Consider the following 26,744-nt stretch of genomic DNA (forward strand, 5'->3'; position numbering starts at 1 on the left):
CTTTATTTTTACTATTTTCTACATTGTAGAATAATAGTGAAGACATCAAAACTATGAAATTACACATATGGAATAATGTAGTAACCAAAAACATGTTAAACAAATCAAAATAGATTATATATTTGAGATTGTTCAGAATAGCCAACCTTTGCCTTGATGACAGCTTTGCACACTCGTAATATAGACAGGAAGGACAGTCAATGTGGAACATTTCAAGAACTTTGAAAGTTTCTTCAAGTGCAGTTGCAAAATAAAGGGCTCCCTATTGGCGCAGTTGTCTAAGGCACTTCATCTCAGTGCTTGAGGCTTCACTATAGACATCCTGGTTCAAATCCAGGCTGTACCTATGGGAGTCCTATAAGCCGGTGTGATATTGGCCCAGCGTTGTCTGGGTGTGGCCGGTGTAGGCCGTCATTGTAAATAAGAATTTGTTTCTAACTGACTTGGCTAGTTAAATAAAGGCTCAATTTAAAAAATATATATATATGATGAAACTGACTCTCATGAGGACCGCCACCAGAAAGGAAGACCCAGAGTTACCTCTGCTGAAGAGGATAAATTCATTAGATTTGCGCCTCAGATTGCAGCCCAAATAAATGCTTCACAGAGTTCAAGCAACAGACACATCTCAACCTCAACTGTTCAGAGGGGATTGCATGAATCAGGTCTTCATGGTCGAATTGCTGCAAAGAAACTACTACTAAAGGACACCCATAAGAAAAAGAGACTTGATTTGATCAAGAAACACAAGAAATGGACATTTGACCAGTGAAAATCTGTCCTTTGGTCTGATGAGTCCAAATTTTAGATTTTTGGTTCCAACCGCCGTGTCTTTGTGAGACGAAGAGTAGGTGAAAGGATGATCTCCGCATGTGTGGTTCCCACCGTAAAGCATGGAGGAGGAGTTTTGATGGTGCTTTGCTGGTGACACTGTCTGATTTATATAGAATTCAAGGCACACTTAACCACCATGGCTACCACAGCATTCTGCAGCGATACGCCATCTTATCTGGTTTGCACTCAGTGGGACTACCATTTGTTTTTCAAAGGACAATGACCCAAAACACACTTCCAGGCTGTGTAAGGGCTATTTGACCAAGAAGGAGAGTGATGGAGTGCTGCATCAGATGACCTGGCCTTCACAATCACCCGACCTCAACCCAATTGAGATGGTTTGGGATGAGTTGGACCGCAGAGTGAAGGAAAAGCATCCAACAAGTGCTCAGCATATGTGGGAACTCCTTCAAGACTGTTCAAAAAGCATTCCTCGTGAAGCTGGTTGAGAGAATGCCAAGAGTGAGCAAAGTTGTCATCAAGGCAAAGGGTGGCTACTTTGAAGAATCTCAAATACAAAATATATTTTGATTTGTTTAGCACTTTTTTGGTTACTACATGATTCTTTTTCTCGTGACTAGTTTTGATGTCTTCACTATTATTCTACAATGTAGAAAATAGTAAAAATCTGGAAAAACTCTTGAATGAGCAGGTGTGTCAAAACTTTTGACTGGTACTGCACATATACAGTTGAAGTCGGAAGTTTACATACATCTTAGCCAAATACATTTAAACTCAGTCAGTTAGGATCACCTCTTTATTTTAAGAATGTGAAATAATAATAATAGTAGAGAGAATGATTTATTTCAGCTTTCATTTCTTTCATCACATTCCCAGTGGGTCAGAAGTTTACATACATTCAATTAGTATTTGGTAGCATTGCCTTTAAATAGTTTAACGTGGGTCAAACGTTTCGGGTAGCCTTCCACCAGCTTCCCACAATAAGTTGGGTGAATTTTGGCCAATTCCTCCTCAGAGCTGATGTGACTGAGTCAGGTTTGTAGACCTCCTTGCTCGCACACGCTTTTTCAGTTCTGCCCACACATTTTCTATGGGATTGAGGTCAGGGCTTTGTGTTGGCCACCACAATACCTTGACTTTGTTGTCCTTAAGCCATTTTGCCACAACTTTAGAAGTATGCTTGGGGTCATTGTCCATTTGGAAGACCCATTTGCAACCAAGCTTTAACTTCCTGACTGATGTCTTGAGATGTTGCTTCAATATATCCACATACATTTCCTCCTCATGATGCCATCTATTTTGTGAAGTGCACCACTCCCTCCGCAGCAAAGCACCCCCACAACATGATGCTGCCACCACCGTGCTTCACGGTTGGGATGGTGTTCTTCGGCTTGCAAGCCTCCCCCTTTTTCCTCCAAACATAGCGATGGTCATTATGGCCAAACAGTTCTATTTTTGTTTCATCAGACCAGAGGACATTTCTCCAAAAAGTACGATCTTTGTCCCCATGTGCAGTTGCAAACCGTAGTCTGGCTTTTTTATGGAGATTTTGGAGCAGTGGCTTCTTCCTTGCTGAGCGGCCTTTCAGGTTATGTCGATATAGGACTTTTTTTACTGTGGATATAGATACTTTTGTACCTGTTTCCTCCAGCATCTTCACAAGGTCCTTTGCTGTTGTTCTGGGATTGATTTGCACTTTTTGCACCAAAGTACGTTCATTTCTAGGAGACAGAACGCGTCTCCTTCCTGAGCGGTATGACGGCTGCGTGGTCCCATGGTGTTTATACTTGCGTACTATTGTTTGTACAGATGAACGTGGTACCTTCAGGCATTTGGAAATTGCTCCCAAGGATGAACCAGACTTGTGGAGGTCTACAATTAGTTTTCTGAGGTCTTGGCTGATTTCCTTCGTTTTCCCATGATGTCAAGCAAAGAGGCACTGAGTTTGAAGGTAGGCCTTGAAATACATCCACAGGTACACCTCCAATTGACTCAAATTATGTCAATTAGCCTATCAGAAGCTTCTAAAGCCATGACATCATTTTCTGGAATTTTCCAAGCTGTTTAAAGGCACTGTCAACTTAGTGTATGTAAACTTCTGACCCACTGGAATTGTGATACAGTGATAAGTGAAATAATCTGTCTGTAAACAATTGTTGGAAAAATGACTTGTGTCATGCACAAAGTAGATGTCCTAACCGACTTGCCAAAACTATACTTTGTTAACAAGAAATATGTGGAGTGGTTGAAAAACAAGTTTTAATGACTCCAACCTAAGTGTATGTGAACTTCCGACTTCAACGGTATATTGTGTAGTAAATAGTATGTGCATGTGTCCACATTTACACTACCAGTCAAAAGTTTGGACACCTACTCTATTCAAGGGTTTTTCTTGATTTTTACTATTTTCAAAACTATGAAATAACACATATGGAATCATGTAGTAACCCAAAAAGTTTTTTTTTTCATCTTCAATTGCATTCTCTGAGTGGTTTGGAGGGGGGAAGTGTATGTGTGTGTGTGTGTGTGTGTGTGTGTGTGTGTGTGTGTGTGTGTGTGTGTGTGTGTGTGTGTGTGTGTGTGTGTGTGTGTGTGTGTGTGTGTGTGTGTGTGTGTGTGTGTGTGTGTGTGTGTGTGTGTGTGTATGGGGTTGTCAAGTGTCAGTCTCTGGGGGAAGCAAATAAACAGAACTGTTCATTCTCTTCATCAGTGTGGTGAGGTAACAGTGGAGCCTGTGGGGACATATAACAACGTGACACCAAGAGGAAGTCAGAGGGAGAGGTGGTGATGGATGGGTGGGCCATAGAAATCCCTCATTCATTACTATAGGGGGTTGGTGCTTGGCTGTATTGCTCGGGGTCAGGTCTGGAGGGTTGATGAGGGCTGAAGACAGGCAGTGTTTGGGGTCAAGTTTGGGGGCAGGGAGCAGGGGGGCAGTAGGGGAGTAAAGCTTCTGGGTGCAGAGAGTTGAGGGCCACATTATCACTCTATTGACCCCTGACAGCTGTGGTCTGAGGAATGGGGCTGACGTACACCAGAGCTGAAATGGAAATGGTCCATTTCATTTTGTCCGTTTCTCCAGGTTGCTACAGGTTACTAAGTGCAAATATTTTGACCTAGCGGAGGCTGAAACACTGAAACACTGTACTGTTTTCCAGCCTCTTGGTATGAAACCCTGTTGCCCACACACATAAGCTGAGTTTAGGAAGTCTGCGGGTGGCGAGGAGCACTAATTCCAGCCAGGCCATCTAATAAACAGGATGCTGGTGAAGTCAGAGGGGAGAGGAGAGAGGGACGAGGCATGCGGAAAGAGAAGAGGGGGAGATGAGATGAGAAAGGGGTGAAGAGTGAGAGAGGAGGGGAGATGAGAGGGGAGGGGAGATGAGAAGTGGTAGAGGAGAGAGGGAAGTGGCAAGGGGAAAGAGGATAGAGGATAGAGGGAAGAGGAGAGTGGAAAATGGCAAGGGGAAAGAGGATAGAGGATAGAGGGAAGAGGAGAGAGGAAAGTGGCAAGGGGAAAGAGGATAGAGGATAGAGGGAAGAGGAGAGAGGAAAGAGAAGAGAGGAGAGAGGGAAGTGGCAAGGGGAAAGAGGATAGAGGGAAGAGGAGAGAGGGAAGTGGCAAGGGGAAAGAGGAAAGAGGATAGAGGGAAGAGGAGAGAGGAAAGTGGCAAGGGGAAAGAGGATAGAGGATAGAGGGAAGAGGAGAGAGGAAAGAGAAGAGAGGAGAGAGGGAAGTGGCAAGGGGAAAGAGGATAGAGGATAGAGGGAAGAGGAGAGAGGGAAGTGGCAAGGGGAAAGAGGAAAGAGGATAGAGGGAAGAGGAGAGAGGAAAGTGGCAAGGGGAAAGAGGATAGAGGATAGAGGGAAGAGGAGAGAGGAAAGAGAAGAGAGGAGAGAGGGAAGTGGCAAGGGGAAAGAGGATAGAGGATAGAGGGAAGAGGAGAGAGGGAAGTGGCAATGGGAAAGAGGAAAGAGGATAGAGGGAAGAGGAGAGAGGAAAGAGAAGAGAGGAGAGAGGGGCAGGCCCAACTCCAGGATGACATTTTAAATCCATCCTGTGGCACAACTAGTATTGCTGTAGAGCCCCAATAAAACAAGATAGATTGGTCCTACTACTATTCACAAATGTATCTGATATGTAGCCGTACACATTAACAACCTTTGTTTTATCGAATAACACAATAAAGATATGCACCTCAATACCACATACAAGTTTATCTGAAATGCAGCCATATCTGCCGTAGGCCTACACATTTGCACCTACTGTACCAACAAGCACAGATTAGCTCGGCAGAATGAGCACCACTAGTCTATCAAAGATTCTTCATAGCTTAAACTTCAGTAATTACAACTATAGGCTACATTCCTGTTAAGTATGTGACACTACGCAACGAGTGTAACCAAGACCGCTTCTTACAGGTTTGAAATATTTGATGTTGGGGAGAGTTTCACACACACACACACACACGCACACACACACACACACACACACACACACACACACACACACACACACACACACACACACACACACACACACACACACACACACACACACACACACACACACACACACACACACACACACACACACACACACACACAAGAGAGCAGGTAGGGGGTGTTTTCATAGTACTGACAGCACATTTATAGTAGCCTATCACACAACTAATGTGTAATGCGAATGATACAGAATGAATGTTTCTACTTCTTTTAGTAGTCTACACATGGTATTGGTCCTCCTACTGCGACATACAAAATGTACTCAAATGTAGACCTATCTGAAATGCATCCATATACAGAACAACTGTCATTTTGAAAACAAGAAATCATGCTGAGGAGAAGCCCCATGAAGACTGGACCATGGACAGAAGGCTACCGCCAGTCAGCGCAATGAAAGGATAAGTTAGATGCCATTTTCAGCACCATCGGAGTGGACAGCCAGGACAACGCGAGCACTGCGCTAGGGCTCACAACCATTAGGCTACATTGGTCATTGTCCCTATACCCATCAAATAACCCAAAGCTGTATATATATCAAGAGTAATAAGACCTGCAAAAGGAAGAAGCCTAATGGCATTAAGATTCATAGATACATCTAAAAGATGCATTGAAGTAAAATGGCCTAAACTATACGTTCAAAAATGAGGCAAACAACCAGTAGGTTTACATGAGGGAAAACCAATGAATAAATCATTCTGGAACGGCGGCCAGGGCCATAAAGGTTGTAGATGACCATTTAGAGGAGTTGCAGCTTCCTCCATGCTGTGTTGAACATCATGAGAAGTTTCTGATTCCAAAATGTACTTGTCAGGTCCCTCTCAAATGCCATCTGGACAAGCTGGGCTTTTCGTCGATGTAACATACTCTGTGTTCACTGAATAGGTTCTTCAGGGTTTTTTTCCGCCCATTGCTGTAGATGCCCCAAAAATGTTAACCATGTTTCAGTGCCAACAGCATAGTCGTCATTGCTGACAAAGGCCCGCCGTGACTTTGAAGAACACTGATGGGGTCCATTTGTTGCTGCTGGCTGTGATTGCGATATTATTTAGCAAGAATGTGCGAGCCACAAACTCTGCTTCCACTGGTTCAGTTCGTCAGGTGCTAGTGGCTGGGGTAACGGAGGTACAGGTGCTTGTTGTAATGCTACCCTGGTTCTGCTGGTGCTAGGCCCTCTTTTCAATCATGTTGGTCAGCAGGCGGAATGGGGGGATGGGCAGGTATTACATTTGATGCTAGGCTCCTCAACCTCGGTGGTCAGGCCTGCAGACTGCTCGGTGAGCTTGGCATCGCTCTCAAAATGGTGCCCAGCCATTTTCGGATATTCATGCTGATCAAAGCTTAGCCAACTAGCTATAATTATTCAGTGGTCCGCTACCAAAACATAACAAAGCTAGTAGCTAATAGCTAGCATGTTATTAGCTGTAGCTGTCTGCAAAAGTGAACAACATTTTCCCCTTTCTGTGAGAACCTGACCTGGGATCCAATGAGCTTCCTAAACAAGGTAATGAAGGTGGTACCTTATGACATTGCATGGCCAGGTGCCCAATCAGAATACATTTTGGGATTTTAACTACTAAATATTACATTATTACACACCCTCTCACTCACTCACCCCTCATCAGATCATGAGCGTAAACCCAGCATATAGCCTCTTTCCCAGTCTGCGCTACTCGCAGGCCCAGCAGCGCTACATTGGCAAAACCGGGCAGGGTAATTCATACACCATTTGTTATGTTTATGGAGAAACAAAACTGGAAGGGCACAAATTCTATCTTGGGGGTTCATGCCCGGCTTTGCCACCCCGTAGAGCATGCACTGGAGAGGGGTGAGGAGATGAGAGGGGAGAGAGGAGAGAGGAAAGTGAAGAGAGGGGAGAGCAATGAGAGGGGTGAGGAAAGACGAGAAAGGGTAGAACGCAAAGAGGGGAAAGAAAAGAGGAGAGATGAGAGGAAAGTGTGCTGTTGGTTAGGGAAAAGAAACCCGACACCAGAAAGTCCGTGATGCTTCCTCCCATTTTATTGAACCAGTTTTGCAGTAAAACAAAGACCTTTGTGAGTTAATAAGTTGCTGCGTTGGCAGAGAATACCAGCCTTCTCGACTCTCAATAAATAGTCCTCTTAAAAAAGGTAGACTTTACAGCAGAGGATAGAAAAACAGTTCATCCTAAAATGACCTGGCACACAGGTACTGGCACACAGGTATCTATCTCTCTATCTCTCTTTCTCTTACGTCTGTTTTTCTGAAACCCTCTGTATTATTGCTTCTCAATGACTTGTGTGACACTTTTTTAAAACCTAGCTTATAAACAGAGCTATATTAATGCAAATGTTGTCATTTTTTTCTGAAGAGAACTATCCATTTTTTTTCTATATCTGAGTCAATACACTAGTGTGCGTATGGCATCAGAGTAACATTAAGACAATGTTTGGGATATGGAGAGGAAAGGGCAGAGTTGTTTCCCATGACAAGAGTGTAATGATATGTCCATACTGATGATAGATTTAACAATGTTACTGTGCAGGGCAAACAACTGAGCAAGCATGGTGAGAAACAGAGAGGGAGAGAACAAGAGAGATAGAAAGAGAGAGAGAGAGAAAGAAAGAAAGAGACAGAAAGAGAGTGGAAGAGCGGCAGAGAGAGAAAGAGCGAGAAAGAGAGAGAGAGAGGTGTGTTTGTACGATACTGTATGATGAGTGGGACGCAATGTAAAGAGTTGCATAACATACAGTACATGTAGACACTGGAGTACAGAGGAGAAACATTGAACCTACCCTTAACATTCCCAAGACCAGGAAATAAATACACTTCTCTTTGTTTGAAAAACTATTTACACAGTAATGTACATGAAGAGTCCATAGAGCATCCACACTTCCTAAAGACTGGTCTTTCAGTCATAAAAAGCATTCAAAAACAATATAGATCAAATATATCTAGAAAAACACCTTTAACTACACAGAAAACATATTGACATGAACAAAATATTGTTGACTGTGTATTACTATACAATCACTGCTTAAAATGTCTCATACACAGTAGAAAGCACAGAAAGTGTGTGTGTGTGTGTGTGTGTGTGTGTGTGTGTGTGTGTGTGTGTGTGTGTGTGTGTGTGTGTGTGTGTGTGTGTGTGTGTGTGTGTGTGTGTGTGTGTGTGTGTGTGTGTGTGTGTGTGTGTGTGTGTGTGGGTGTGTGTGTGTGTGTGGGTGTGTGGGTGTTTGTGTGTCTGTTCCAGGTTGGACTCAATAATCATGATTGTCTGCCAGTCCTCATGTAGCTCCTATCCAGCGGCACGGCAAGGCACTCTAGGACATGTAGTTCATTCATGTGTCCATTCAAGTCTCTAGATGAAAGTCATGTGTGTTGAGGGATATTCAGAGGCAGGAATGTGTGTGTGTGTTGTGAGGGTTCGAGGTTGGCTGTAGTCTAATGGCAGCCACAGGCTCTGACCACCATGTTGCGGTACTTCTTGAGGATGACATTGGAGCTGTCGTCAAAGTAGAGCACTGAGATGGCATGGAGCTGGGTGGGAGCACAGCAGGGCTTAGGAATGGTGTCTGGGTTTATTAGGTGGACCTATACGGGGGGGGGGGGGGAGACAGGTGGGGGTTGGAGTAAGGGAGACACTGAACTGATAACATGTCAATGCAGTTGTCTTTGTGTTGACGCTCTCTAGTATATTGACTGAATGAATGATACTAAAATATCATGTTTATTCTTGGAGGGTACTCACTAGTGTCTGCACGATGGCGTGGTTAGTGGCATTCATGTAGGAGTTGAGAGGGAAGGCACACTCTCCCTCACAGTAATAAGCTGCATAGCCCTCTGGAGCTATGATCCAGTCCTGAGAGAGAGAGAGAGAGAGAGAGAGAGAGAGAGAGAGAGAGAGAGAGAGAGAGAGAGAGAGAGAGAGAGAGAGAGAGAGGAGAGAGAGCGAGAGCGAGAGCGAGAGAGAGAGAGAGAGAGAGAGAGAGAGAGAGAGAGAGAGAGAGAGAGAGAGAGAGAGAGAGAGAGAGTCACACTGTTATCCTTCATGTGATTGTGTGATCAGCATGTGATGCATGCCACAGTAGTCACGGTAGCCTCGGTAGTAACAACAAGCTTCCCGGTTCTAAACTCAGAACTTGTTGTGAACTGTGGAGCTCTACTAAGGCGATAAATCTGCCTCTTTCCTTTGCATATCCCACTGTTTACCCAGCTGTTGTAATGGATATCATGGACAACAGTGAGAACTGTAGATCACTTTGGATTTAGGTCTCTGCTAAGAAAAGGCATTAGGGAGGACAGGGAGGGAAACAGCGGGGACAGAGTGTAAAAGAGGGAGAACAGAGGAGTGGTGAGGAAGAGATAAGTGTGGGAGCGAGTGAGAAAAAGGGATAGATATTAAGAGGGAGGGTGGATAAAAGAAAAGGAGAAGAGGAGAAAGAGAGAGAGATAGAGGAATGTGTGGGGTGTGCACGGTACCTGCCACCCCAGATCTCTGAAGCTGACATAGAGCTCGTGTTTCTTGCATGCCTGCTTCTGATCAGCACTGCTGTTCTCTGAGAGAGAGATAGGGGAGAGAGAAAGAGAGAGAGAGAGAGAGAGAGAGAGAGAGAGAGAGAGAGAGAGAGAGAGAGAAAGAAAGAAAGAAAGAAAGAAAGAAAGAAAGAAAGAAAGAAAGAAAGAAAGAAAGAAAGAAAGAAAGAAATGGAGAAAGAAGAAAATGGAGAGATAAAGAGGAGTGTAAACCATTACAATATTATAGCATGGAAACATAAAACCTTGCTGTATATGATATCAGTCTATGTAGTACAGGCCTAAACCTGTAGGGGTAGTTCACTGTGCCCTCTGTATCCTCTGAGTTGTGGGCCTACCAGAGCATAGGGAGGACAGAGAGAGGACAAAGAGGCTTAACCCATCTCTTTCACCACTCCATTCTATTCCCTCGCTTTTTCTTTCTATTCCCTGCCTCTGGTACCCGTACCCTCAGGGGTTCTGTGGAACATGCATTTGTCCCAGTCATTGGGATTGGGAATGATCAGGAACAACTGGTTCTCATCAGCTCTGTCACACACACACACACACACACACACACACACACACACACACACACACACACACACACACACACACACACACACACACACACACACACACACACACACACACACACACACACACACACACACACACACACACACACACACACACACACAGTGCAGACGTGATCTGCCCCAAACATAGGACCTGCCTTTGCTCTATGCCGGGTTTTTGGCCCTGTCTGTCCACTCCGTGAGGCTCATGTATTTAAAGCCAATGCATTAAGGCATCAAGGTTCACAGTTTTGGCAAGTCGGTTAGGACATCGACTTTGTGCATGACACGAGTAATTTTTCCAACAATTGTTTACAGACAGATTATTTCACTTATAATTCACTGTATCACAATTCCAGTGGGTCAGAAGTTTACATACACTAAATTGACTGTGCCTTTAAACAGCTTGGAAAATTCCAGAAAATTATGTCATGGCTTTAGAAGCTTCTGATAGGCTAATTGACATAATTTGAGTCAATTGGAGGTGTACCTGTGGATGTATTTCAAGGCCTACCTTCAAACTCAGTGCCTCTTTGCTTGACATCATGGGAAAATCAAAAGAAATCAGCCAAGACCTCAGAAAACAAATTGTAGACCTCCACAAGTCTGGTTCATTCTTGGGAACAATTTCCAAATGCCTGAAGGTACCACGTTCATCTGTACAAACAACAGCAAGTATAAACACCATGGGACCACGCAGCCATCATACCGCTCAGGAAGGAGATGAACGTACTTTGGTGCGAAAAGTGCAAATCAATCCCAGAACAACAGCAAAGAACCTTGTGAAGATGCTGGAGGAAACAGGTACAAAAGTATCTATATCCACAGTAAAACGAGTCCTATATCGACATAACCTGAAAGGCCACTCAGCAAGCAAGAAGCCACTGCTCCAAAACCGCCATAAAAAAGCCAGACTACGGTTTGCAACTGCACATGGGGACAAAGATCGTACTTTTGGAGAAATGTCCTCTGGTCTGATGAAACAAAAATAGAACTGTTTGGCCATAATGACCATCGTTATGTTTGGAGGAAAAAAGGGGAGGCTTGCAAGCCGAAGAACACCATCCCTACCGCGAAGCACGGGGGTGGCAGCATCATGTTGTGGTGGTGCTTTGCTGCAGGAGGGACTGGTGCACTTCACAAAATAGATGGCATCATGAGGGAGAAAACTTATGTGGATATATTGAAGCAACATCTCAAGACATCAGTCAGGAAGTTAAAGCTTGGTCGCAAATGGGTCTTCCAAATGGACAATGACCCCACGCATACTTCCAAAGTTGTGGCAAAATGGCTTAAGGACATCAAATTCAAGGTATTGGAATGGCCATCACAAAGCCCTGACCTCAATCCCATAGAAAATTTGTGGGCAGAACTGAAAAAGCATGTGCGAGCAAGGAGGCCTACAAACCTGATTCAGTTACATCAGCTCTGTCAGGAGGAATGGGACAAAATTCAGCCAACTTATTGTGGGAAGCTGGTGGAAGACTACATGAAATGTTTGACCCAAGTTAAACAATTTATAAGCAATGCTACCAAATACTAATTGAGTGTATGTAAACTTCTGACCCACTGGGAATGTGATGAAAGAAATAAAAGCTGAAATAAAGAATTTAACATTCTTAAAATGAAGTGGTGATCCTAACTGACCTAAGACATGGAATTTTTACTCGGATTAAATGTCAGGAATTGTGAAAAATAAATGTATTTGGCTAAGGTGTATGTAAAGTTCCGACTTCAACTGTATATATATTATAAAGCAGACAGGCATCGAGGCATTCAGTTACTGTTCAATTGAATGTTAGATGGGCAAAACTAGTGGCCTAAGCGACTTTGAGCGTGGTATGATCCAGGATCCCGGAGTCGCCTCTTCACTGTTGACGTTGAGACTTGTGTTTTGTGGGTACTATTTAATGAAGCTGCCAGTTGAGGACTTATGAGGCATCTGTTTCTCAAACTAGACACTCTAATGTACTTAGTTTCTTGCTCAGTTGTGCACCGGGGCCTCCCACACCGTTTGCGCTGTTCTGTGAAGGGAGTAGTACACAGCGTTGTACGAGATCTTCAGTTTCTTGGCAATTTCTCACATGGAATAGCCTTCATTTCTCAGAACAAGAATAGATGAGACTGATGGGTTTCAGAAGAAAGTTATTTGTATCTGGCCATTTTGAGCCTGTAATCGAACCAACAAATGCTGATGCTCCAGATACTCAAGGTGTCTAAAGAAGGCCAGTTTTATTGCTTCTTTAATCAGAACAACAGTTGTCAGCTGTGCTAACATAATTGCTAAAGGGTTTTCTAATGATCAATTAGCCTTTTAAAATGATAAACTTGGATTAGCTAGCACAATGTGCCATTGGAACACAGGAGTGATGGTTGCTGATAATGGGCCTCTGTACGCCTATGTAGATATTCCATGAGAAATCTGCCGTTTCCAGCTACAATAGTCATTTACAACATTAACAATGTCTACACTGTATTTCTGATCAATTTGATGTTATTTTAAATGGACAAAAAATGTGCTTTTCTTTCAAAAACAAGGACATTTCTAAATGACCCCAAACTTTTGAACGGTGGTGTATGTAAAGCAGTGGCGTGCCGTGGGCCTGGGGCCTGGGCCTTCAGTGAGGTATTACACAGTCCCACCCGAATTAATCCACCACATTATGATGCCATGGCTCTAGACACTATACATTTAGACAGAAACGCAGTATAACCAGGCGTTGCGTCACCTTGAAATTGACAAATTGACATTTTTGGGTAAACAGTGTTTACCCAAAAACATGACACAATCAATGAGTCTTTTCAATATTTCCCTTCACCTTTTCATTGTGCAGCTCCGTTGCCCTGCGCGCGTGTTCTTTGAGCTGTAGATCCACTCCGGTGTCCCCAAAAGTTTTCAAAAGCACCATTGCTTGTTAGTGCCCAGCCGTACTTTGGTGTCTCGTTGCTGCCTTGGTTAGACAACTCAAGTTTGCAAAGCCAGTGTGGCTCCAAACACCAAATCGATCACTTGCAAATAATAGGCATTCCCAGCAGTACAGTTTGCAGTGCTTCTCGGAGCCAAGGAGCCATTGACAGCGCTCGTAGTTGAAACTTTGAAAGTGGCGAGCGAATGAAGCCCTTTCCCGCCTCTCCTTACAATGTCTAACTTTTCTTGAAAAGTTCGTCTTGAGAATGGCGTTATAATTATATCCTCGACCAAATCGATATCTTCTCCTCCTTCCGCCATTGTGGGTTGAAAAAACAGCTTAGTAGTACGCAAATTAATTCGTTTATCAAATTCAGTTTCCTAGATCTCCATAGGACCTGCCTCTCAATATTGGTAATCCAATCAAAAGACGTGCACGTACTACGCCTGCTAGCTGGCTCCTGTGTAACACTGGAGCCAGCCAGCAGGCGTACAATAGCCAACTCTAAAGCTGATTGGTTGACACTAAATGTTCATTTCCATTCACTATAAGCGACAAGCGCCCGCACTGTTGATTCTGAAGGCCTGAGGGCAGATTTTAGACCCCTGGCAACACATGATGGCTGAATATGATTGGATAAAAGATCTAACATAAAGACAAGCCCTCCAAATCTCAACCTGGGGCTGGAAGCAGTGCAACCAAGAGGAAAGCTATGAAATGAAGAGTATAACTCTTACTCTGGGGAATAATTTAATACATATTTGTGGGAAAATATATTTTAAAAAAAATTATATTCTGATGATGTTTAGGCCAGCAGAGAAGGCCTTGCAGGCCCTGACGGCCCACCACTGATGTAAAGACAAGATTAATTCAAGAATAGTGTGATGGGTGACAATATTAGCCTATCATTTGTAAATGATATATTATCACTTGTGAATAATGCCCAGCTTAAGGCAAACAGGGCATGCTTTTTTCACCGACTTCTTCAAATCATAGTCGCTCACTTCATGTAGCCTAGCCCATAGGCCTTTATGTTTTCATAAAGTTTGTTTATTAACAACTAAAGTGGTCAAATAACTTGTTAAAATGAAGCACATTAATCCGCTTTACAACAGGTGTAGAGCCTAACTGGCATACATACACAGCGCGTGAGTTTCTCGTTTGGGGAAGATCATTTTCACCATAAAAATGCACCTTTATAATAAAACCATTACATGCATAATCACATCTGTGGTCACTTTTGAGAATGGTGTTTTCCTGCTAATGGAACATTTGTGCTTATAGCCTACTGCCGTGTGCGCATTGCTGCGCTCATAATGTGAAGAAATAGCCCAATAGTTTATCAACATTTTAAGTTAAACGTTCTCATCTGTTGCGTCAGGCTCATTGCTTAAAACAGTTTTTTTGATGCTAGTGGTTGTATTAATGTGGGATCTATCACATCCCACAACTGTCCCAGACTATGTTTGCAATATGTATTTCTCGCCCAGAATAGAATAAGTCAACTTTTGTACTATGGGGGATAGTAGATGGACGTAGGCTAGTGGTTTTGCTGTTCATTAGGCCTACTCATCTTGTTGGCTGATGAAAAGTAAATGTGGACAGTTCTTCCATATCTTCAATATGCGCCTCGGAATTGGATGAGGATGCACACAGTTGGGTCCCTGATGTGTCTGTCTTCACTTGTTGTAAGGATCTACGCTGGAGACGAGAAGCAAGTACAAGGAGTTCACTGGAAAACAGACATCAAACCAAAACAAGAACACCGTCTGAAAAGGGGGAACATAACGACAATAATGCTGACATGGGGAATCAACTGAGGAACAGACAGATATAGAAGGGCAATCAACAAAGTAATGGAGTCCAGGTGAGTCCAATATTGCGCAGCTGTGCATAATGATGGTGACAGGTGTGCGCAATGAAGGGCAGCCTGGCACCCTCGAGTGCCAGAGTGGGAGCGGGAACAGGCGTGACACTTGTAGCCTGTGAGAAAGAGGTGCTTCGGCACGCAGCCGGGAGAAGGGAATTATAATTATTATTGCAGCCCAAGGGCACAACAGCCACTGGCCGCAATCGGCATGCATTTTTTTAGCGGGCATAATCGCCACAAAAATGGGATGCCACCAAATCTAAGCATTATCAATTGCTTGTCAAATTGTGAATGAGAGACAGATGAAGTGTGTGCAGTCTGCGCAAGAAACAAAGCAGAGCTCATGCTTTTCATGCAACTTTTTTCAAATTATCATTAGAGTCGCATCATGCAGCCTTAGAATGTAGTAGAAATCATAACATATAGCCCAACTTTTGTATCACAACTAAAGTTACATAAATAACTCTAAATTAAGTATATATGAGTACCTCTTTCATTGTTAACTGTTCAACACAGAATAGCCGCATGTGCAAACTGTGGAAACCTGCAAACTGGAAACCACATATCCTGAGGCCGCATTTATTGTAGTTGGGGATTTTAACAAAGCAAATTTGAGCAAAACTCTTCCGAAGTTCTATCAACACATTGACTGTAGTACTCTCTTAGGAAAAACACTAGACCACTGCTATTTGCCTTTTCGAGATGCCTACAAGGCCCTCCCATGCCCTCCCTTCAGCAAATCAGATCACGACTTAATTTTACTCCTCCCTTCCTATAGGCAGAAACTCAAACAGGAAGTACCAGTGCTGAGGTCTATTCAACGCTGGTCTGACTAATCGGAATCCATGCTTCAAGATTGTTTTGAACACGCGGACTGGGATATGTTCCAGGTAGCCTCTGAGAATAACATTGACGTTTACACAGACATGGTGACTGAGTTCATCAAGAAGCGTATAGGGGATGTTGTTCCCACGGTGACTACTCAAATACAACAGTGTAGTTATTCCCTCCGTAAGGCAATCAAACAGTCAAAACATCAGTACAGAGACAAAGTGGGGTCGCAATTCAACGGCTCAGACATGAGACGTATGTGGCAGGGTCTACAGACAATCACGGATAACAAAGGGACAACCTGCCACGTCGCTCCCAGACAAGTTAAACATATTCTTCGTCCACTTTGAAGATAACACACCGATGTGCACCGATGTGGCTCACTCCCAAGGACTGTGGGCTCTCGTTCTCTGTGGCCGACGTGAGTAAGACATTTAAACGTGTTAATCTTCACAAGGCTGCGTCCTCAGAGCATGCGTAGACCAGCTGGCTGGAGTGTTAACGGACATATTCAATCTCTCCTTTTCCCAGTCTGCTGTTCCCACATGCTACAAGATGTCCACCATTGTTCCTGTACCCAAGAAAGCAAAGGTAACTGAACTAAATGTTTATCGCCCCGTAGCACTCACCTCTGTCATAATGAAGTGCTTTGAGAGGCTAGTTAAGGATCATATCACCTCTACCTTACCTGCCACCCTAGACCCACTTAAATTTGCTTACTGCCACAATAGATCCACAGACAATGCAATCGCCATCATACATCACACTGCCGTATCCCATGTGGACAAGAGGAATACCTACGTCAGAATGCTGTTCATTGACTATAGCTCAAACTTCAACAACATAGTACCCTCCAAGCTCATTATTAAGCGCGGGGCCCTGGGTCTGAATCCGCCCTGTGCAACTGGTTCCTGGACTTCCTTACGGGCCACCCCCAGGTGGTGAAGGTAGGAAACAACACCTCCACTTCGCTGATCCTCAACACAGGGACCCCAGAAGGGTGCGTACTTAGCACCCTCCTGTACTCCTTGTTCACCCATGACTCTGTGACCACGCACGCCTCCAACTCAAACATCAACTTTGCAGACGACACAACAGTAGTAGGCCTGATTACCAACAATGACAAGACAGCCAACAGGGAGGAGGTGAGGGCCCTGGCGGAGGGGTGCCAGGAAAATAACCTCTCCCTCAACATCAACAAAACGAAGGAGCTGATCGTGGACTTCAGGAAACAGCAGAGGAAGCACTCCCCTAATCACATCGACGGGACCACAGTGGAGAAGGTGAAAAGCTTCAAGTTCCTTCGGCGTACACATCACTGATAATCTGAAATGGTCCACCCACGTAGACAGTGTGGTGAAGAAGGTGCAACAGTGTCTCTTCAACCTCAAAAGGCTGAAGAAATTTGGATTGGCCCCTAAGACCTTCAGAAACATTTACAGATTGAGATTTACAGATGCACAATTGAGAGCATGCTGTCGGGCTGTATCACCGCCTGGTATGGCAACTGCACCACCCGCAACCGCAGGGCACTCCAGAGGGAGGTGCGGTCTGCCCAACGCATCACAGAGGGAACACTGCCTGCCCTCCAGGACACCTACACCATCCGATGTCACAGGAAGACCAAAAAGATCATCAAGTACATAAACCACCTGAGCCACGGCCTGTTCACACCACTATCGTCCAGCAGGCAGGTCAGTACAGGTGCATCAAAGCTGGGACCGAGATATGAAAAACAGCTTCTATCTCAAGGCCATCAGACTGTTAAATAGCCATCACTAGGCGGCTTCCACCCTGTTACTCAACCCTGCATCTTAGAGGCTGCTGCCCCATATACATAGACATGGAATCACTGGTCACTTTAATTATGTTTACGTACTGCTTTACTCATTTCATATGTATATACTGTATTCTATTCTACTGTATTTTAGTCAATGCCACTCCGACATTGCTCATCCTAATATTTATATATTTCTTAATTCCATTCTTTTACTTTTAGATTTGTGTGTATTGTTGTGAATTGTTAGATACTACTGCACTAGGAACACAAGCATTTCGCTACACCCACAATAACATCTGCTAAATATGTGTATGTGATCAATAAAATTTGATTCCCTCAAATCGTTTGATGAATATATGTTTTCTATTTTATTCAGCTATGTTCAATTGTATTCTTCATACTATAAAATAATGGCACAAATTCTAAGAAAACCCACAGCCAGGGCCTAACATAAGGACAACTCAGAATATGCTAGACATTTTCTTCATATCATTTTTCTTTAGACCTGTTTAAAATAAATAATGGACTTATTGTGATGGTGTAGGCTATATTACATGGATATATTAGACTTTTTAAAATGTAGATGTTCCAAAGGTCTGCATCAGTGGCTTGTGGAAGCCAGGAGATGCTAAATGTGTTCATGTTAATTAAAGGTCAATTACCGTGAGCCCGGCAGTTATTTCATGACCACCACAGAGCGGGCGAAAACAGCTCGTTGATGAGAGGTCAAAGGAGAATGGCAAGAATCGCGCCAGCTAACAGACAAACAGGCAAATAACGGCGCAGTACAACAGTGGTGTGCAGAACGGCATCTCGGAACGCACAATTTGTCGGGCCTTGTCACGGATGGGCTATTGCAGCAGATGACCACACCAGGTTCCACTCCTATCAACTAAAAACAAGAAGAAAAGCCTCCAGTGGGCACGTGATCACCAACACTGGACAATAACGAGTGGAAGAACTTTGCCTGGTCTGACGAAAAATGGTTTTGGAGTAAGCAGCCTGAGTCCATGGCCCCATCCTGCCTGGTGTCAATGGTACAGGCTGGTTGTGTAATGTTGTGGGGAATGTTTTCCTGGCACACGTTAGGTACCTTGATAGCAACTTTTGCCCTGAATCATTTAGGCTGTTCTGGAGTCAAAGGTACTAGATGGGTGTACCTAATAAAATGGTGTATGTGATCTTATACAAATGTAAGCAAGGTTTGAAATTATGTTTTAGTCAAATATTATATCTACTTGGGCTTCTTGCAGTCAACAAATTTTTCCGAATGATGTTCCGGCCCCCTGACCATCCGCTCAAGAAACAATCGGCCCGCAGCTGAAACTATTTGATGAACCCTGGCCTAGACTATTTTCCTATCCAGTCCCAATCCCACTGAAATCCAAAATCTGGACTCTTGTCTCGCATGAAAATTCCTAACTTTATTCTGTAATCCATAGGTTGAAGTATCAAAGTATGTTTCTCACCTATGCATGTCAAAATACCACTATAACATTTTGTCCACTTGCTGCCCATATCAGCGCTTCTGTAGAGAATGTGTGATCAACAAACAGTATGAGATATTTTTAAAACAGAGTTGGTCCCCGTTAAGATACCCTGATATTTCAACTATTTCCACTCTTCATCTCCCTGTTATTCATGATCTGATCTGCTATCCGTATGATCATTAACTCAATTAAGACAAAAAATATATTCTGTCATTTGTTGAAGGAGGTTATCTAGCAAGCTTAGCAACTTTGGTCACTTGACTTTTGTTTGACTGCCATTACAAAGTTTGTATAATTGGTTTGGAGGGGGAACGTGTGTGTGTGTGTGTGTGTGTGTGTGTGTGTGTGTGTGTGTGTGTGTGTGTGTGTGTGTGTGTGTGTGTGTGTGTGTGTGTGTGTGTGTGTGTGTGTGTGTGTGTGTGTGTGTGTGTGTGTGTGTATGTCTGTGTGTGTGTGCGTGCGTGTGTGTTGATCCTTGGAGATATGTGGAGAATTATTATAAGGAGGCTGTAGTAGACAGTAGCCCTGGCCTCCATCTGCCTCCCATTTCACCTGGAACCCACACCAGAGCCAGCCATCACTACACCAACATATCACTGTGCCATTTAAAAGGCCTTCCACAAATACACATACTGCTGTAAGGCACATTCTCTTAGCTTCCCTCTCCCCTCATTCCCCAGTCCTTACCTGCGATGTTTGTCACTCGGAGTGCCTCCTGGCCCTTGTTGGCCCCTTTGGAGCGGTTGGGGTTGCGTTGTTTGGTGCCCCCTGGTGCTGAGCGGATGCTGCGCAGGTGCACCTCTGTGGCTTTGAAGAAGGCCACCATGAAGGGCTGTTTATTCTGAGGACCACTGAGGCCGATCAGCCCTGCCATCCGCGGGTTCACACTCTCACCTGCAGGGGGAGACACAGAGGACAGCGTGTCAGAGACATGTCTCTGTGAGTGTGTGTATCTAAAGTGTGTGTGGTCCACTCAGTCTCTAATGAGAACCATTTAATTAGTCTGTGTAATGCTGAAAATTGATGTTTTCCCAAATATGAGGATCTCTCTCTCTCTCTCTCTCTCTCTCTCTCTCTCTCTCCATGTCTCTCTCTCCATGTCTCTCTCTCTCTCTCTCTCTCTCTCTCTCTCTCTCTCTCTCTCTCTCTCTCTCTCTCTCTCTCTCTCTCTCTCTCTCTCTCTCTGTCTCTCTGTCTCTCTCTCTCTCTCTCGCTCTCTCTCTCTCTCTCTCTCTCTCTCTCTCTCTCTCTCTCTCTCTCTCTCTCAGTTTGGACCTGGGAAATGTCAAGCACCAAAGCAATACCAGGCATCAAAGAGAAACACTCTCTCCCAATGGATCTGACGGTGTTGAAGGTTTGTGTGTGGCAGGTTAGCGTTTTTCATCATGAAGCTTGTTCTGGCGGCAGCTCTGCAGAGCTGTCACTAGCTGGCACTGCCACAATGTCATAAAATCTGATTTTAAACCTAAACCTAACGCTAACGTTAACCCTAACCTTAACCTCAACCGTAATGCCAAACCCTAACCATAGATTAAGACCAAAAAATGCATTTTTACAATATAGTCAATTTTGACTTTGCAGCTGGTCTATCTAGCAGACATTGCTCAGTTCTGCCTCAAGGACTCCCAATAAATGTCAACATGTGTGTGTGAGAGAGAGAGAGATTTCCAATGTGTATGTGATGTTCACCCAGAGGAATGTGATCATAGTGCAGAGGTAAACTCATGTTGCCCGCAGCCAGTGGCGGTTCTGGCTTGTATGGCTCCCTGGGCAAGCCCCCCCTTCAGCTCCCCGTGCCGCCCCCGAGCATGCCAGCACACGCCCGTCCATACCCCTCCCAACACACACACACACACACACACACACACACACACACACACACACACACACACACACACACACACACACACACACACACACACACACACACACACACACACACACACACACATAAACACACACTGTCCCTAACATGAAAGAAACATGGATCATCCTTCTATCATCACTGAGGTAACAGTCTCCTCAGAAACACTGTCATACAGTACTACTGTTGATGCTGCTGTTGTTGTTATTGATTTCAAATAACTAACATACTGCCATCCTGATAGCAATCTCTCCTCCGCTCTAAAGAGAAACTTGACTCAATAGAAATACATCTGCATTACATGTTGTTTGTTGTAATCTCTTCTGCATGGGTGATAGTGATGATGAGGGTATAGTGGATCGTGTTAAATAATGAGGGCTTGTATTATCCCTCTACCAGTGTGTTCTCTCTGTGTTGTGTGCTGGTAGAGAATGTGCCATTGCTATGCACTGAGGTCATACTGCTCATGCTGTCTCCTGTTCCTACATGAATCCAGGCCAGGGCCCATATACATAATTTAGATCCTAATTAATAAGATTATATGGAAAGGGATGAGCTGGTCCTAGATCAGTACTCATACTCTAATAAGTTATATGGGTTCTTATAGGGTTTGACCTCTCATATAGAAGTTCTGGTTTAGAGAGCTCCCTCTGGGTTCTAGACCTGGTTCAAAGGCCCTCTGCTTACCGGCGGTGCTCTCCAGAGCCAGCTGCAGGCCCAGGTTGCGTCCAGGATTCAGAACCCAGTGATTACTGGTCAATGTCACATCAATCACCAGCCAGCCCTCCTCAGCCGCCCAGATGACCCGCGAGTCCAACAGAAACAGGTCCGACTCCCTGGAGGAGATACACACACACACACATGTGCATGCATGAGTAAACATTCACACAAACACGGAGACAAACACACACACATACACAACCAGACCCACATGGGACCCAAACATGCAAACATATGCAAAGAAACACACAGATACAAACAGATACAGGCAAACACACACACACACAAGCCTGCGTACGAGTACACAAGCCTGCGTACTCCTCAGCTCCACAAAAAGTGTAAGAAGTAAGGGAGCGAGATCAGGGCAATAGAGAAAGAGAGGAAGGGAGGGAAGGCTCCAGATGGTGAGGTCCAGGGGAACACTTCATTTCCTTCATTGACAATAATGACTTTATAAACGACTGCTCCATTCATACTGAACACACTGTCCATCACACACTGGAATTAAGGGAGTGAAACAGAGAAACAGCCAGAGAGAGAGAGAGAGAGAGAGAGAGAGAGAGAGAGAGAGAGAGAGAGAGAGAGAAAGAAAGAAAGAAAGAAAGAAAGAAAGAAAGAAAGAAAGAAAGAAAGAAAGAAAGAAAGAAAGAAAGAAAGAAAGAAAGAAAGAAAGAAAGAAAGAAAGAAAGAAAGAAAGAAAGAAAGAAAGAAAGAGAATGAAGGAGAGAGAAAGAATCCTTGTCCAACTAAAAATCATTGTTCTAAAGTGGAATGTGTTTCTTTTTTTCTCCTCTTTTCCTTTCTGATATTCCATCCCTTCTTCCTCCAGTGTCCATCCTTCCTCCAAGGACAGTGTTGGTCTACTGACTGGATAGTGTGTCATAGTGCTCTGCTTCACACACACTTCCCTGGCAGAGGGATACATGTGTTGTTCCCACTAGAGCTGTGCAGGCAGCAGAAGTCTTTAGGAGGGGTCAGAGACCTGGCCCTTTACACAGCATAGGTTCTACACACCTTCCACGTGGCTGTGGGAAAGACTGGATATACTCACTGATCTTTGAAAACAATGGTGGGAGAATAGAAGTGAGGGAACACAACCTGTTGCTGTGTGACATAACAGAGGAGAACCCTAAAACATACTGACACACACACACAATCCCTCACCTGTCGTTGTGTTCCTTCAGCACCTGGTAGACACTGATGCGGAAGGTCTCATTCTCAAAGCACTCGTGAATGAAGTCCTTATAGATGCGGAACTCTGCAGCGGTGACCGCTTCCCCATCGGGGATACGTGATAGGTCGAAACGAAACTCTCTGTGGTGCCGCCGGACCGAGAGAAACACCTTATCGTGCTCCACTGGAACACAAAAACACGCACAAAGGATCAGACAGACAGAACACCACAAACAAGCATGCACGTGCACACACACAAACTCTCTCCTCTTCCCTGAACCCCAGAGACTAGTCTCTCCTCTCCTCATCTCTGAACCCCAGAGACTAGTCTCTCCTCTCCTCATCTCTGAACCCCAGAGACTAGGCTCTCCTCTCTTCCTCCCTGAACCCCAGAGACTCGTCACTCCTCTCCTCCTCTCTGAACCCCAGAAACTCGTCTCTCCTCTCCTCCTCTCTGAACCCCAGAGACTCGTCACTCCTCTCCTCCTCTCTGAACCCCAGAGACTCGTATCTCCTCTCTTCCTCCCTGAACCCCAGAGACTCGTCTCTCCTCTCCTCCTCTCTGAACCCCAGAGACTCGTCTCTCCTCTCCTCCTCCCTGAACCCCAGAAACTCGTCCCTCCTCTCTCCTCTCTTCCTCCCTGAACCCCAGAGACTCGTATCTCCTCTCCTCCTCCCTGAACCCCAGACTAGTCTCTCCTCTCCTCCTTTCTGAACCCCAGAAACTCGTCTCTCCTCTCTTCCTCTCTGAACCCCAGAGACTCGTCACTCCTCTCCTCCTCTCTGAACCCCAGAGACTCGTATCTCCTCTCTTCCTCCCTGAACCCCAGAGACTAGTCTCCCCTCTCCTCTCTGAACACCAAGAAACTCATCTCTCCTCTCCTCCTCTCTGAACCCAAGATATTTGTCTCTCCTCCCCTCCTCTCTGAACCCAAGAGACTTGTCTCTACTCTCCTCCTCTCTGAACACAAGAGACTTGTCTCTCCTCCTCTCTGGATCTCATGAGGTGGTGCACACACACACACAGACGAGCACACAGGTAGCCTAGTGGTTAGAGTAGTCTTGCGGCAGGAAGCCTAGTGGTTGTGTGTGTTGGATCAGTAACCGAAAGGTTGCTAGTTTGAATCCCCGAGCAGACAAGGTTAAAAAATCTGTCGATCTGCCCTTGAGAAAGGCACTTAACCCTAATTGCTCCAGGTTTGCCGTCAATAATGGCTGATCCCTGGCTGTGACCCCACTCTCCGAGGGTGTCTCAGGGGGAGTTGGGATATGCAAGAAAACATATTTCACACCTCACACTTGTACAGGTTGTGAAACAGGACAAATATAAGCACGCCCTGTTTGACTGTTGGAGTGTGCGCATAGATACACACTCACATACTAAAGATGGTGCTGTATGGCTGCTGTCTTGCTCTGACCCAATGTAGCCATTTTGTGATTCCGCACTGAGCTAAAGGGTAGAGCTGCCGCTTTCAAGGAACGGGACTCATTCATTTTTGATTTTATTTAACCTTTATTTAACTAGGCAAGTCAGTTAAGAAAAACATCTTATTTACAATGACGGCCTACCAAAAGGCAAAAGGCCTCCTGCGGGGACGGGGCCTGGGATTAAAAATAAAAATGAAATATAATTATAGGACAAAACACACATCACGACAAGAGAGACAACTCAACACTAAATAAAGAGAGACCTAATACAACAACATAGCAAGGCAGCAACACATGACAACACAGCATGGTAGCAACACAACATGACAACAACATGGTAGCAACACAACATGGTAGCAGCACAAAACATGGTACAAACATTATTGGGCACAGACAACAGCACAAAGGGCAAGAAGGTAGAGACAACAATACATCATGTGAAGCAGCCACAACTGTCAGTAAGAGTGTCAATTCTTTGACTGTCCAGTTTGAGTGTTTGTTGCAGCTCGTTCCAGTCGCTAGCTGCAGCGAACTGAAAAGAGGAGCGACCCAGGGATGTGTGTGCTTTGGGGACCTTTAACAGAATATGACTGGCAGAACGGGTGTTGTATGTGGAGGATGAGGGCTGCAGTAGATATCCCAGATAGGGGGGAGTGAGTCCTAAGAGGGTTTTATAAATAAGCATGAACCAGTGGGTCGTGCGACGGGTATACAGAGATGACCAGTTTACAGAGGAGTATAGAGTGCAGTGATGTGTCCTATAAGGAGCATTGGTGGCAAAGCTCTAAACCCTCAGAGGTAGTAATTACACTTGTGGGGGAGGGGCATTCTTCTTACCAAACCACATGACCTTTGTTTTGGAGGTGTTCAGAACAAGGTTAAGGGTAGAGAAAGCTTGTTGGACACTAAGAAAGCTTTGTTGTAGAGCATTTAACACAAAATCCATGGAGGGGCCAGCTTAGTATAAGACTGTATCATCTGCATATAAATGGATGAGAGAGCTTCCTATTGCCTGAGCTATGTTGCTGATGTAAATTGAGAAGAGCGTGGGGCCTAGGATTGAGCCATGGGGTAATCCCTTGGTGACAGGCAGTGGCTGAGACAGCAGATTTTCTGACTTTATACACTGCACTCTTTGATAGAGGTAGTTAGAAAGCCAGGCCAAAGACCCCTCAGAGACACCAATACTCCTTAGCCGGCCCACAAGAATGGAATGGTCTACCGTATCAAAAGCTTTGGCCAAGTCAACAAAAATAGCAGCACAACATTGCTTAGAATCAAGGGCAATGGTGACATCATTGAGGACCTTAAAGGTTGCAGTGACACATCCATAACCTGAGCGGAAACCAGATTTCATACCAGAGAGAATACTATAGACATCAAGAAAGCCAGTCAGTTGATTATTGACAAGTTTTTCCAACACTTTTGATAAGCAGGGCCTATAGGCCTATAACAGTTAGGATCAGCTTATCACCCCCTTTAAATAAAGGACAAACCATGGCTGCCTTCCAAGCAAAGTGAACCTACCCAGAAAGGAGAGACAGGTTAAAAAGGTCAGAGGTGATGATAGGGGCAGCAACCTTAAAACCTGTTAAGGATTGAGGGCGCTATTTTCACTTTGGGAAAAATCGTGCCCAATTTAAACGGCCTCGTACTCTATTCTTGCTCGTACAATATGCATAGTATTATTACTATTGGATAGAAAACACTCTCAAGTTTCTAAAACCGTTTGAATTATATCTGTGAGTAAAACAGAACTCATTTTGCAGCAAACTTCCTGTCAGAAAGTGAAAAATCTGAAATCGAGGCTCTGTTCCAGGGCCTCCCTATTCATTTGCTTGAAATCTATTAGTATACATGCACTTCATACACCTTCCACTAGATGTCAATAGGCAGTGAGAGGTGACATGGGGTGTATAGCTTGATCTGAGGTCAAAAGAGAGCTCTTGGAATAAAATGACCCCAATTTCCTTTGTTCAAGAAGGCGCGGGAAGAACATCAGCATTGGCTTCTGAAAAGCTTTCGTTATAGACGGCTAATATCTCCGGCTTTGATTTTATTTGATAAATGTGATAATATCATCGTAAAGTATGTTTTTTCAATATAGTTTTATCAGATTATTGAAAGTTTTTCGGGAGTTTTGGCGTGTTCCGTTCTCTGCGTTTGGTGACGATGGACAGCTTCGCGCCACTTGGCTAGCTTTGGTTGCTAATTCGAGAGGAAAAAATGACAATCTACAACCAAACAACGATTGTTCTGGACAAAGGACCCCTTGTACAAGATTCTGATGGAAGCTCAGCAAAAGTAGG

General features: G+C 44.4%; 1 protein-coding gene across 1 annotated transcript in view; it reads right to left on the minus strand.

Annotated features, from left to right (window-relative positions):
- Positions 1-8,721: 8,721 nt before the first annotated feature.
- Positions 8,722-26,744, minus strand: part of LOC120060762 (bone morphogenetic protein 7-like) — a 59,647-nt gene continuing 41,624 nt past the window's right edge. The window contains exons 2-7 of the mRNA XM_039010179.1: positions 22,999-23,191; positions 21,802-21,950; positions 19,938-20,144; positions 9,760-9,836; positions 9,029-9,139; positions 8,722-8,871 (exon numbers count right to left, since the gene is read on the minus strand). Coding sequence (XP_038866107.1) covers positions 8,722-8,871; positions 9,029-9,139; positions 9,760-9,836; positions 19,938-20,144; positions 21,802-21,950; positions 22,999-23,191 — 887 coding nt within the window. The remainder of the gene's footprint in view (positions 8,872-9,028; positions 9,140-9,759; positions 9,837-19,937; positions 20,145-21,801; positions 21,951-22,998; positions 23,192-26,744) is intronic.

Source organism: Salvelinus namaycush, chromosome 16 (assembly GCF_016432855.1).
Source record: "Salvelinus namaycush isolate Seneca chromosome 16, SaNama_1.0, whole genome shotgun sequence".
Classification (NCBI taxonomy): Eukaryota; Metazoa; Chordata; class Actinopteri; order Salmoniformes; family Salmonidae; genus Salvelinus; species Salvelinus namaycush.